This window comes from Macrobrachium nipponense, chromosome 10 (assembly GCF_015104395.2).
Source record: "Macrobrachium nipponense isolate FS-2020 chromosome 10, ASM1510439v2, whole genome shotgun sequence".
Lineage (NCBI taxonomy): Eukaryota > Metazoa > Arthropoda > Malacostraca > Decapoda > Palaemonidae > Macrobrachium > Macrobrachium nipponense.
Window position 1 is genome coordinate 72,649,592 of NC_087204.1, and position 13,051 is coordinate 72,662,642.

The following is a 13,051-nucleotide window of genomic DNA, read 5'->3' on the forward strand; positions in this document are numbered from 1 at the left end:
CAAATGATGTTCCTACACTTTCTATACGAGTAAACGTATTATTACGGGGCTGACGGCTTGACAAGCACAGTCAAAGTTTTGAACGTAATATCCCGTTGAAGGCGCTACCGAGTAGATCGCGGTAAACGTATTATTACGTGGGTGACGCTTAACAGGTTAAGTCAACGCGTTTAGGAAAAACATGACATAGAATCGACTTTGCGACTTCGTTCACTTTGATATTTTTAACGATACAATAACTATCATTTGTACTACTAAAACCATCTTCACATAAGTAATTTTTCGTAAGATATGTGTTGTTACAAAAGCTAGCTTATACATAAAAGGCTTTTATAATTTAAGTCACCATATACATATGTACCCAAACTCATTGTGGGGAAATTTACTACTGTTTCCTCGGATATTGAAATACTTTAGCATCATTCAAACACTTTAATAATATAATGCATAAATACTAGGCTATACATATTTACATCGTATACAAATACTACATACAGTTATATACACATACTTTTATATACAAAGTTAACAGTTATATACACATACTTTTATATACAAAATTAATCATATGAGTAGTGATCAGACGACAGCTGTGCACTGGACTACGTACGTACTATGTACTTGGAAGATAAAACAAACAAAAATTTTGTTGTTGTTAGTCGCCGGGATAGATTAACATTTTTCCAGAGATTAAAGAGCTGAATTTTTCTTTTGAAGGTATGTCAACCGCGTTAGTAAATAGATATCATCTTCTAAGGAATTTTTTTTTCTCTTCTTTTTGCGGAAGAATCTTCAAGCCATTTTGCATTCAAAGTAATGAGAAGGAATCATTCTATTTCTTCATGAAATCAGTAAATACTTACACTAATAATAAAAAAAACTAAAACTACGTACTGATGCAAAACACATACATCATCGGTAGCTTCGTGTGTGTAAACGTTCATTCTAAGAAATTACAGAGTAGTATAACTAACACCTGATTGGTTGGTTGGTAGCCATGGAGATCTGTTATCCAATGACTGCCCTCTGCTTCTGTTCTATTTATAGACATACGCCATGGATGGCACTAGGTTTGAACGTTACCATGTTCGTGATTTTCTGACTGCTGACGGCAAAAATTACTCAATAATTTTCTTTATATAATTATTCCTTCGTGAAAACAATAATATAATATCGCGGTTGACATACCTTCAAAACAAAATTCAGCTTTTTAATCTCTGGAAAAATGTTAATCTATCCCGGCGACTAACAACAACAAAATTTTTGTTCGTTTTATCTTCCAAGTAGTACGTACGTAGTCCAGTGCACAGCTGTCGTCTGATCACTATTCATATTATTAACTTTGTATATAAAAGTATGTGTATATAACTGTTAACTTTGTATATAAAGTATGTATATAACTGTATGTAGTATTTGTATACGATGTAAATATGTATAGCCTAGTATTTATGCATTATATTATTAAAGTGTTTGAATGATGCTAAAGTATTTCAATATCCGAGGAAACAGTAGTAAATTTCCCCACAATGAGTTTGGGTGCATATGTATATCTAAGATGACTTAAATTATAAAAGCCTTTTATGTATAAGCTAGCTTTTGCAACAACACATATCTTACGAAAAAATTACTTATGAAGAGAGGTTTTAGTAGTACAAATGATAGTTATTGTATCGTTAAAAATATCAAAGTGAACGAAGTCGCAAAGTCGATTCTATGTCATGTTTTTAACTTTAACGTATAGTGGTATGAAAAACACCAGTGTGTCGTAGCGATGCGTCATCAATATAGTGGTATGAAAATACCACATGGTGTTGTAGCGATACGTAATCACAAAGTACAAATCCTTTTCCCGGACCATCCTCAGAATTTTACGACTCTTCAACTTCAAGATCGATATGGTAAAATATATTATATAGTCATACTTATTGTTAAAATTCACAAGTTGAACTGCAAAACATTATTATATTTTGATTGTTATGTACATATATTTTTTGTGTTTTACGGAATGTTTGTTTTGAAAATAATACCTATTAGTGAACATATGGTATTAATTGTCCCACTATTTTATTATAGGTAATCTTAATTATCTCACATTCATTTAACAGTATTATATTAATATTTATTTAAATAAACTGTAATTAATAAATAACAATAATGAAAAACATAAAGGGAAAAAATGTTTTTGCTGCAGTAGTGGTGTTTGTTTGATTATGCATCTGACCTCACATTTCCGAAATCTGAAAAATTCCAAAAACCGAAACATCGGAATGTGTGTGTACTGCACATTTTTTAAAACACGCACACAATGTCTACACATTTACTGCAAATTACAGTACGTACGTATTTATTCCTGAGAGAGAGAGAGAGAGAGAGAGAGAGAGAGAGAGAGAGAGAATGATTAAGGACTCCAAGGCGTGTTATTTTACAATTATTTTATTATCTTGGGATTTTTTTTTTAATCTTGAGATTTTCTATTCAATTCTCGAGATTAATAAGAAAATTACCGTAAATTGACTAGCATCAGCACACATCTGAATGACTCGGCCATTAGCAGGCTAAACCACCAACCTTATGAACTTGCATGATACATGAGATACATGACAAAACACAAAACCACTGTTTATTGGTGAAAATTAGGGGTTGCACGATATGGGAGATTGCACGTTATTCGAGTATATACGGTATGTGATTTTTTTTAGCCTTTTATGGAACAAAATCTAGCAAGAAATTGCCATTCCCAGTTGGCAACACTGGCCTACAAACGTTTGTTTGGTGTTGTTATGAAATGTGGTGTGCGGCGCGTTCTTTAAATTGTACCCATATAAACGAGTTAATTATGTGGCATCCAAAAGCCCTGATTCTTTTACTCTTATGGGAAAGACGCCTAAAGGTCAGATGAAGGTTTTACGTGGAATATACTAGTATTAACGTGTTGTGACGAAGGGAAGAGATGTTTCGCTGCATACTGTTGGTAGCATTATCGTTATTATATTGCTGGATTGCACTGCAAAATCGTCGCCATCTTTTATCAACATAGATTGTTGGTGAGTACCCATATGATTTACATATTTTGATAGTTCTCTTACCACTCTCCTCTCTTTCCTTGTGAAAAAAAAAGAGGCCCACCATGCGTATGTAGGCTTCTAGCTGTAATCCCTAGGCTAGTAGGCTACATACCTATGTACACAGTACATATACTACCTACATTTATTTTTTAAGGCTAATTTTGTACAATAACTTTAAACTGTCTTGAATTTAGTTTTAGGTGATAGTTGAAAACATATTTGGTGTTTGAACTAAAGTAGGCAGTTATAAACATTGGAATAGTGGTCTTGGGTGGGTTAACTATTAAAGTAGGCAGTTTTAAGCAATTTTTGAGGGGGGTATCAGGATAACACGGGTATTTACTTATCACGGGGGGGTTCTAGGCCCTATCCCCGTGGATAACGAGGCCCCACTGTATGAATAAAAAAAGGCTGTCTTTTCTACAGAGGGGCTTTGAGAGCCTAACCCAGTTAATTTGGTGAAAAGAGATCTTTCATACAGTGCTTTACCCCAAATTATGAAATTTTCAAGTTGAAGCAGCTGTATGGCTCAGAAAAGAATAGGAATGAAAAAAAAGCACTCTTGTTTAAGCACAACTTTCCAATAATTACAGTGCATGTTATTAATCTTATTTGTGCAAACAGCAATTTCACAATGCATTATTTCTATGTTATATTTTCAGTGATCTTACTATAACTTTGGTAAAATGAATTTGACGGTCTACCTGAAGACAATTAAATTATTTTAAATCACCAAGCATAGGAAAGAGTTGAGGGGAAAAATAAAATAAAAAAAACAATGTTATATAAAAATAAATTTTAAAAAAATGGTGACTGGAGTAAAGTATAAATGCTTTAAAATAGAAACTCAATGACCCAGGATAATAAAATTGTCTTTCAGCTGTTGCCTCGAGTTACTCCAATAGGTAGTTTTCAATCCAGAATGAGACCCAGATGTAAACACGAAAGTCGGCCATCTTTTGGGTCAGCTGTGTTGAGCAAAAGCGACAGACGCAATCAAGATAAGAATATGGAGGACTTATGGAGTTCCATTTGACAACGAGAGAGAGAGAGAAGAGAGAGAGAGAGAGAGAGAGAGAGAGAGGGTGTAATTACTGTATGGATGGTTAACGACTATATTGGCTGTTGGTGAGTTCTGGGCTGTTTGCTGTTAGAGTTCTGTGTTTTGAGTGAGAGTTTCCAGTCAGTCTTTGGTGAGAGCTGGTGACAGTTAGTAGTGTGGGAAGCAGTTCTTTGAAGGCACTGGGAGTTAGTTGAGTTTTGTGTGTTACTGATTTGTTATTTGGTTGTTGTTAAGTTAGTGTTGTTTGCTTAGAGTTGTTGTGCCTGTGCTGTTGTGATTTTTTGTGTTGTTTGTGCAGTGGTCTTTTGTTGTGTTGTTGAGTTTTGTTGTTATGTGTGAGGTTGTGGTTGTGTTCCTTGGTTGGGCTGTGTGTTGGGTTGTGTTGTGTTCCTTGGTTGTTTGCTATGTTGTTGAGTTGTAGTTGTGTTCCTTTTTTGTTTTTTGTTTGTTGTTGTTGTGGGTCCTTGATTGTTGAATTGTTGGCTATAGTCCTTGGTTGTTGTTGTTGTTATTGGGTTGTGGTTCTTGGTTGTTGTTGTTGGTATCTCTGTGACCTCGACCAGTGGACAGGACAGGATAGCCCGGAGTATCTGGATTGGTGGAGTTGGTAAGTAGCCTACATGTGTTTGTGTTTTTTTTTTTTTTGTTCTGTGTGTAGGTATAGTTCAATTGTCCTGCTGTATTCTGAAGTGTAAAGTAGAAAGTGTGACTGGGGTGAGTTGGGCAGCTGGACTGATTAGGTATATGTGGGGGGGATTCTGCAGCTTGTTTTTGAGCTTGTGATTCTGCCACAAGAACAATTTTTTGGAAATTTGCAATGATATTGTACCTATTAATCCTTTAAATATAGTGAACACTTGCAGTGTGTTTGGGTGACACAATAGGTCAAACAATGATGGCAAATTTTAGTACCCAGTCCCAATCCCGCTGTTGTGAGAAATCAAGGAGATAAAACTCATGAGATTACTAGTGAAAGAGGAGCACTGTGGATTTCCAGGTATAAAACAGCTAATTTTCAGCCGTCAAGACATGAAAATCTGCCGAGATTACTTCATTAGGGGTGAGTGTTGGTGTAATTTGTGATAATGGTGAACAATAATTCACAAAGTAATTCATTAACAGCCTCGTGTTCGCTGTCAAATGCTAGATGATTTTGGGCCGATATGAAGTTATTTTAGTCAACTCTTTAAATCCTGAAGTAGCAAATAGCGAATTGCCCACAGACATCAAAGGCTGTTAAGAGTTGTTGAACAAAATGCATACCACCATACTTGGTTTCTCAACAAAATTCTGAAATATCACACTCGGGAAGAATATTTCAGGACGACACAAAAAATTCAAATAACAACTCCTATAATCCGATTTTAAGTTAAAATAGCAGTTATGTATTATTATTTGTAAGGAATCCTTTCTGTGTCAATATGTCATACTGTCAACATATTGTGGCACTCAAGGGCAATGGCGACTTCAGTTTTGAAATTGCATCTTCATTCTTTTTATATATGCTACATCATTTAAAATAATAATGAGCTTGTCCATTATTGAAAAGACTTAATTGTAAGTAGATGTGTAGTTTACTGGTTTTGTCCACAAATCTCAACTTATAAATTTGTAACTTTGAGTACCTTAGAATGACTTGATCAATCCCTGAAAAGAACCTCTATAACTCTAATCGAAGTGAAAAATATTTGTATTTTTTATGTGTAACAAAACTTGGCTTAATGTATGTTTTCATCAAACCAAATGGCTCTATCTGGCATGGTGATTATCCACAGCTGTAGTGAGGGTGCAGACAACCTCAGTGAATGTAGAGCCAGAGTAATGACAATACAAAATCCATTTTCAACACTATTTAAAACCCTTCACCCAGCCAGATACAAAACAGTTTTAAGCCTCCAGAGACTTGTAGGGCTTGAGCTGGTACAAATAGTTCACGATATCTGGATAAGTAACTGCAGGCAGCAAATCCACATCAGGACTCCACTGTTTAGGTGTCTACTTTGTTATTTACAAGTTTCAGGTTACTATTTGTATATCTCCCATGCACTGCAGGCTCCAGACTCAATCTAATAAATCTTGTGTTAGCAAATTGTCCTTGCTTGCCATTTTTTGTGATATGGTTCATAATTCTTTAGAAACAACTAAATTTGATATTTTCTTTGTTTATAATGCTTGGCCTAAACCTTAGTGGCGGTTTATCAGGTGACCATATGCTGGGATGTCATAGGAAAACTACCTATTTAACAATGTTCACAAAATTAGCAATAGCCAACAATTGGGGAAAGAATGCTACTTTATATTAAACCTACTGTTTGCAGACATGCGTTGGCATATATGATGAAAATTTTATGAAATTCTACCTTCATGACAATCTAAATTTAGGCAGCTTGGATTTAGCTATAGCAAACTATTTCAGTCAAACATTAAAAATTAAAAAATAAATCTTACCAAGTATATATCTGTAGTTCATTAGCTGGAACATTACCTCTACGATATTCATTAATATTACTATGACGTCCAGATGACAGAAAGACCCTTAACAGTAAAGGGCATGTCTGAAAATAAAATAACGTTTACATATTGAATTGACAAAATCCATGAATGTTTTCCATGCAAAACCTTTTGCCAAATAGCTACTATCTAGCTAGGATAAAATACCACTGTGCAACCACAGATCCGAAAAATTACCACTTTTTTACTTGATATTTAATTGGTGAAACAATAATACAATTCAATATTTAAGCATACCATTCAAAAGCGTCATGGAGGTAAGTTAGCACTGCGCATGGCTAGTTTTTCATTAAATTCGGTCTAATCGGGAATTATGTGAAAAAACACTTACTTCGAGAATAAAGTAGAGGTCTCGTGGTGTTGCTTCCATGGAGGTTGGCTTGTGAATGGCATCTAATTCAAGTTACTGGAAGTGTTAAGTTATTTTTTTGGAAAGTGGTCACAGAACCGTACAGGTGGTCACAGGGCCGCACAGCGTTGCTTTACCCTACATGCAAACTTCAATATTCCTATCATTTGTATAAGATAACATTCCACTATTTTAAGAGAATTTTTCTTCCAATGATAACCAGCATCCCGTTGAATGCTTCTAGTATTTTTAACTTGTTCACTTAAAATATAGACGAGTTTCCTTACTGTGAATCTCATTGATTATCAAAAGGGTAAGGCTTACATACATTACAACAGGGTTAAGAAAAAGGAAACTCGACAGCGTTTCCACCACAAATAGCCAGGGCCTAATGATACTAAAAAAACAAGATATCTTGCCAAGATATCCTAAAAATATTTTAACTGATAGGCTACAGGCTTGAGCTAGCCTAGTTACTAGCTAGTCGACGCAGACTGATTAGAATCAAATTGGTATTACTATAGTTTACGACCGTCTGCAACCCAACAATGAAACCCACATAGGTACGCAATGAGAGGAGTTCAAAAGTCCCCCATCTTTCCATTCGCTAATTAGTTTCGGAGTTATGATTAATTAATGTTGAAAAGTTACCAATATACGATAGAGCTATATAACCTACACAGCCATATAGATCTCCTCAAAAATGAAATTTTCATTATTAAAATGAAGTTTTATTGTATACTTACCGAACAATTATAGAGCCGTGATTTCCACGATCGGCAGGATACTAAATTCAAATTTAGCGCGTCGGCGTCGCCAACACTGGTGGTGATGACGTCATCTCCCTCCACTCGCGGGAGAACCAGGTACAACTGCCCAGGTGAATCCAATTCTTTCTGCCCGTCCGTCCACCTAAGGGGAGGAGGGTGGGTATAATCATAATTGTTCGGTAAGTATACAATAAAACTTCATTTTAATAATGAAATTTCATTTTTATTGTAGTGTCTTACCGAACAATTATAGAGCTGATTACACATTTATGGGAAGGAAGGGGGACTTCAATTGGAACCAACTAGTTTTTTAAATTTTTAAAGGTTACATTTATTATAGCAATACCAGTAAACACTCAAGGTGTCTGTTGTACCTTACCTTGTAAGAGAGCTACAGCAGACTGTTACTGCCTCTGGTCGGTGCTCTTCTTACTATTGTAGAGGAATTGGAATTTGACCAAAGTTAGCCTCTACAGGAGTGGAATCCTTCCGTAGTTCAAGCGAGTCAAGGCTGACTGACGGAGATAGTAACAACAAGATTGCCCTTGCCCTGGGCTAAGACCAGAAATTCAATCATACAAAACATTTGTCACCAACACCAGATTTAAAAACATATATACCCAACCATTGTAAAATCTGACCTAACAGACTGGTGAGTATCCCAGGTACTCAGTACCCCCAGCTTCCCTTGAACTCGACAACCTATTCAAGGTGAAAAGTTAGCATAGAGGTGACGACCCCTGTGCCGTTTCTCCCAACACCATGCCAGAAACCGCCACCGGACCTAACGTTTTACAATTCTCGAAAACCGTTTCTATCTCTTTGAGATAATGACTCGCAAAAAACCGAATTCGATCTCCAGAACGTGCTCTGAAGAATCGAAGCCTAAAGATAAATTCTTTCTGAATGCTAAAGAAGTTGCCACTGCTCTAACCTCGTGAGCTTTAACTCTCAGAAACGGAAAGATTGTCGTTCTCGGACTGCGAGTGAGCTTCCCTGATAAGCTCTCTAATAAAGAACGATATAGCATTCTTAGAAAGAGGACGAGAGGGATTTTGAACCGAGGTCCAGAGCTTAGAAGATTGTCCTCTAATACCCTTAGTGGCAAACAGATACTGCTTAATAGCCCTGACTGGACATAAGAGCCTTTCTTCCTCCTCATGTCCAACCAAATCAGATAAGTTCCTTACCACAAAACTCCTCGGCCAAGGATTAGAAGGATTCTCATTTTTGGCTAGAAAGGTCAAAGATACCGAAAATACAGCATTGCCTTGAGAGAAACCGACTCTTTTGTCTATAGCGTGTAATTCGCTGACACGCTTAGCAGAAGCTAGTGCAATAAGAAAAAGTGCCTTCTTAGTCAAGTTCCTGAGTGAAGCCGACTTCAAAGGCTCAAACGGTGGCCCCATGAGGAACTTAAGCACCACATCTAAGTTCCAAGTCACTGTATCTTGCGGGAGCTTAGTGGTTTCGAAAGACCTAATGAGGTCCGACAGATCTGAATTGGAGGAAATATCCAAACCTCGATGTCGAAAAACCGAAGAGAGCATGGCTCTATATCCTCTGATCGTCGAAGGAGCCAGTTTCTTAGAGTTCCTAAGAAATAGAAGAAAATCTTCTATTTCTGTTAAAGAGGTCGCAGAAGTAGAGACTTTAGCACTTCTACACCACTCTCTGAAGATTCTCCACTTCCCTTGATAGAGTTTGTTAGAAGACTCTCTCCTACAACGAGCGATAGCTTCTGCAGCTCTTCTTGAAAATCCTTTCGCTCTGACAAGATTCCGGACAGTCTGAACCCTGTCAGAGCTAGAGCGGACAAGTTTTGGTGGAACCTCTTGAAGTGAGGTTGTTTGAGAAGCCACTTCTCTGGAGGAAGAAGTCTGGGGAAGTCTACTAACAACTGGAGAAGGTCCGGGAACCACTCTTTCCTGGGCCAAAAGGGAGCGATTAACGTTAGTGTTTACATTGCTGTGCGACCATGAACTTGTTCAGCACCCCTCTTATTAGACCGAACGGAGGGAATGCATAAGCTTCCAGACCCGACCAATCCAACAGCATTGCGTCCACCGACCAAGCTAGAGGATCTGGGACTGGAGAACAAAAGAGGAAGACGGTTGTTCCTTGATGTCGCGAACAGGTCTATTGACGGTCGTCCCCAAGGCGCCAAAGTTTCTGACAAATCTTGTTGTCCAAAGTCCACTCCAGAGGTAACACTTGCTGTTGACGACTTAACTCGTCCGCCAGGACGTTCATCTTTCCCGGAACAAATCTCGGGACTAGCTGAACCTTCGCTTCGTTTGACCACAGGAGGAGATCCTTGGCTACTTCGTACAGAGAGAAAGACTGAGTCCCCCCCCTGTTTCCGCACGTACGAGAGAGCCGTGGAGTTGTCGGAATGCACTGCCACTACTCGACCTTCTACTAAACTCCGAAAACTGTCTGAGCCCCAAGAAAATTGCTAACAAAAAACAAGTTCCTTTACATTTATGTGGAACTACTTCTCCTTCTCCGACCAAGCTCCTGAAGTCCGTTGATTTCCCAGTAGGGCTCCCCAACCTGTGTCCGATGCGTCGGAAAAGAACTGTAGGTTCGGGAGGATGGGTCGTAAATCTAACCCTTCTTCCAACCTTGCTCGAGAGAGCCACCACCTTAGGTCCTCTTTTATTTGATCTGTGACAGGAAAGGTAATCGAGTCTGGTTGTGTCTTCCTGCACCAAGAGGCTCTCAGGAAAAACTGCAGAGGTCTCATGTGCAGTCTTCCCAACGTCACAAATTTCTCCACTGACGTCAATTTGCCCAGGAGCCTCATCCACTGATTGGCAGAACTTACCTTTTTGTCCAAGAACTCCTGAACTGTCTCCAGACAGCCTTGAACCCTCTTCGGGGACAGAAAAGCCCGAAAAACTTGAGCATTCAGAATCATCCCCAAATAAAGGATGGAACCAACTGGGACTTCTGTTTGTTGACAGCCAGGAATTCCCTAAACTTTCTGGCAAGATCCAGAGTTGTTCCAAGGTCCTTCATGCACCGACTCTGATTCCGACCGGAGAAGCCAATCGTCCAGATAGAGGGAGATTCTTACTCCTAATATGTGCAGCCAGCTTCCTATCGGGGATAGAACCCTGGTGAAAACTTGAGGAGCGGTCGCTAGTCCGAAGCAAAGCGCCCGAAACTGAAACACCTTGCCTTCGAACATGAACCTCAGGTACTTCCGAGATTCGCGATGTATCGGAATGTGAAAATAAGCGTCTTGCATGTCAGAGAGACCATCCAATCCCCCTGTCCTGATGGACTCCAGAACCGACCAAGTGGTCTCCATATGAAATTTTGTTTTCTGGACATGCAAGTTCAGGGCGCTCACATCCAAAACCGGCCTCCAGCCCCCTGATGACTTGGGAACTACAAAAAGGCGATTGTAAAAGCCTGGAGGAAAATCCCCTTCTATCTGTTCTATCGCTTCTTTGAGAACAAGCGCTTCCACTTCTGCGGCTAGCGCCAGAAATTTGTCTGAGCCCGGAGAGTATGCCTGGAATGGAATTGGCACAGGTGAGAGCGAGGGAGGTGAAACGAGAGGAATACGATAGCCGAACTTGAGTACTTGCACTACCCAGGCTTCTGCTCCTCTGTTTTCCCATTCCTCCCAAAACAGAGCCAGCCTGGCTCCCACTGGTGCATGAAGAACCGAGCTTTCATTTGGAAGGTTTGTTAACCTTGGCCGAGGTCGCAAATTCGACTTCGGCCGAAAGAAGCGCTTGGGTTTTCTCCCTCGAAAAGGCACTTGGGCCAGAGGAGAAACCGATGGAACAGTCTCCACAGGAGCTTTAGGTCTCTTAGTAGACTGTGCCAGTAAATCCGAAGTAGATTTCTTATCTAGCGCAGACGAAATTGACAACACTACATCGTCTGGAAAGAGGTTATCTTTCACAAACGGAGCAAACAAGAGAGCAGACTTCTGTTGGGAAGTAACCCTTTTAGAAGCAAAGGAGCACCAAAGTTGCCTTTTCTTAAGGGTACCAAAGGCGATGAGCGAAGCTAACTCATCACATCCATCCCTAATGGATTTGTCCGCACAGGACAGAACACCAATCCAATCCTCCGCTAACTCCTGAGAAAGAGAAGGACAGTCTTCGATCTTGGCCGCTAAAGCGCCAATAGTCCAATCAAGGAAGCTAAAGACTTCCAAAAGTTTAAATTGATTCTTTACAACGTGGTCCAACTCAGGCGCTGTAAAGAAAACTTTCGCTGCGGCGAAAGCAGATCTTCTAGAGGAGTCGATTAAACTGGAGAAGTCTCCCTGGGAGGAGGCAGAAACCTCCCAGAGAAGGAGCTTCCCCAGTTACATAAAACCTATACCTCTTACGAAGCAACTTAGAGGGAGGGTAAGCAAAAAGAGCCTTCCCTAAGTCTCTTTTCATAGACATCCATTTCTCAGTCTCTTTCAACGAATGTCTAACCGCTTTAGATAGAACAAGTTTTGGGAGGAGAGGGTCTGAAGTTTTCCTCCTCATCAAAAAAGTCGAAGTTGGGGAGCGCGGAGCCGCTTTCTCAAAATAATCTGGATAAGATACCAGAAGAAATCTAAGGAGACGTGAATAACATGAGAGGTGATGAGAATCCTCCTCCTCTACTTCTTCTTCATTCTCCGATACCGCCGAAGAAGTAGACGGAACTACAACCGGATCTGAAGGTTTCGAACCACCCTTGGACTCATTCATCCAGTTGGTTAACATCTCTAACTGCTTGCGCAAAGGCGCCAGAGACGAATCAAAAACAGTTAACATAGGCTTGGAAGAGCCTAAATGTTCAGCAGGAGGCGGAAAAACTACTTGCGCCTCGCTCGGAGCCGCCGAAATTCGAGGCGAAACAGGCGCATCAGGCGTAACAGACGAAAAAGCGCCTAAAGAAAACACCCTTAGAACTGCTAGCTACAGCGCTAAAACCACCATCTCTACTAGTAGATGGAGCCGAAAAGGCACAGATTGAGGCGACGAACGAGCTGCTAACGGCCGCGGCGCAACCCTACTCTCAGGCTCCTTATACCGCTTGACTGGAGGAGGCGAAGAATCGGCGCCTGAACGCCTCTTTAAGGGACGCGAAACGGGCGAATCTCGCCAAGAGCGCCGCGCGACCGGAGACGAATCGCTTGAATCATTCGAAAGGCGTCTGACCGCAATACCTTTCCAACGCTTAACCGAGCCCTGTTGAGGCGCAACAGGCTCAACAAGAGAGGCGCCTGTCTGTGGGCAAATCCCGATCGACTCCCTTGGACTTCCGGTATGCTTCTCCCCGGTGC

At 39.9% G+C, this 13,051-nt stretch overlaps 1 protein-coding gene across 2 annotated transcripts in view; it reads right to left on the bottom strand.

Moving 5' to 3' along the window:
* The window catches only part of LOC135223689 (histone deacetylase complex subunit SAP18-like), a 57,308-nt gene that overhangs the window by 26,353 nt on the left and 17,904 nt on the right, over positions 1-13,051 (bottom strand). Inside the window, exons 1-2 of one of the 2 annotated variants that reach the window (XM_064262389.1) lie at positions 6,971-7,024; positions 6,577-6,683 (exon numbers count right to left, since the gene is read on the bottom strand). In XM_064262389.1, coding sequence (XP_064118459.1) covers positions 6,577-6,683; positions 6,971-7,009 — 146 coding nt within the window. In that variant the 5' untranslated portion in view covers positions 7,010-7,024. Of the gene's footprint in view, positions 1-6,576; positions 6,684-6,970; positions 7,025-13,051 lie in introns of those variants that run through there. The other variant, XM_064262388.1, reaches the window with a different exon arrangement.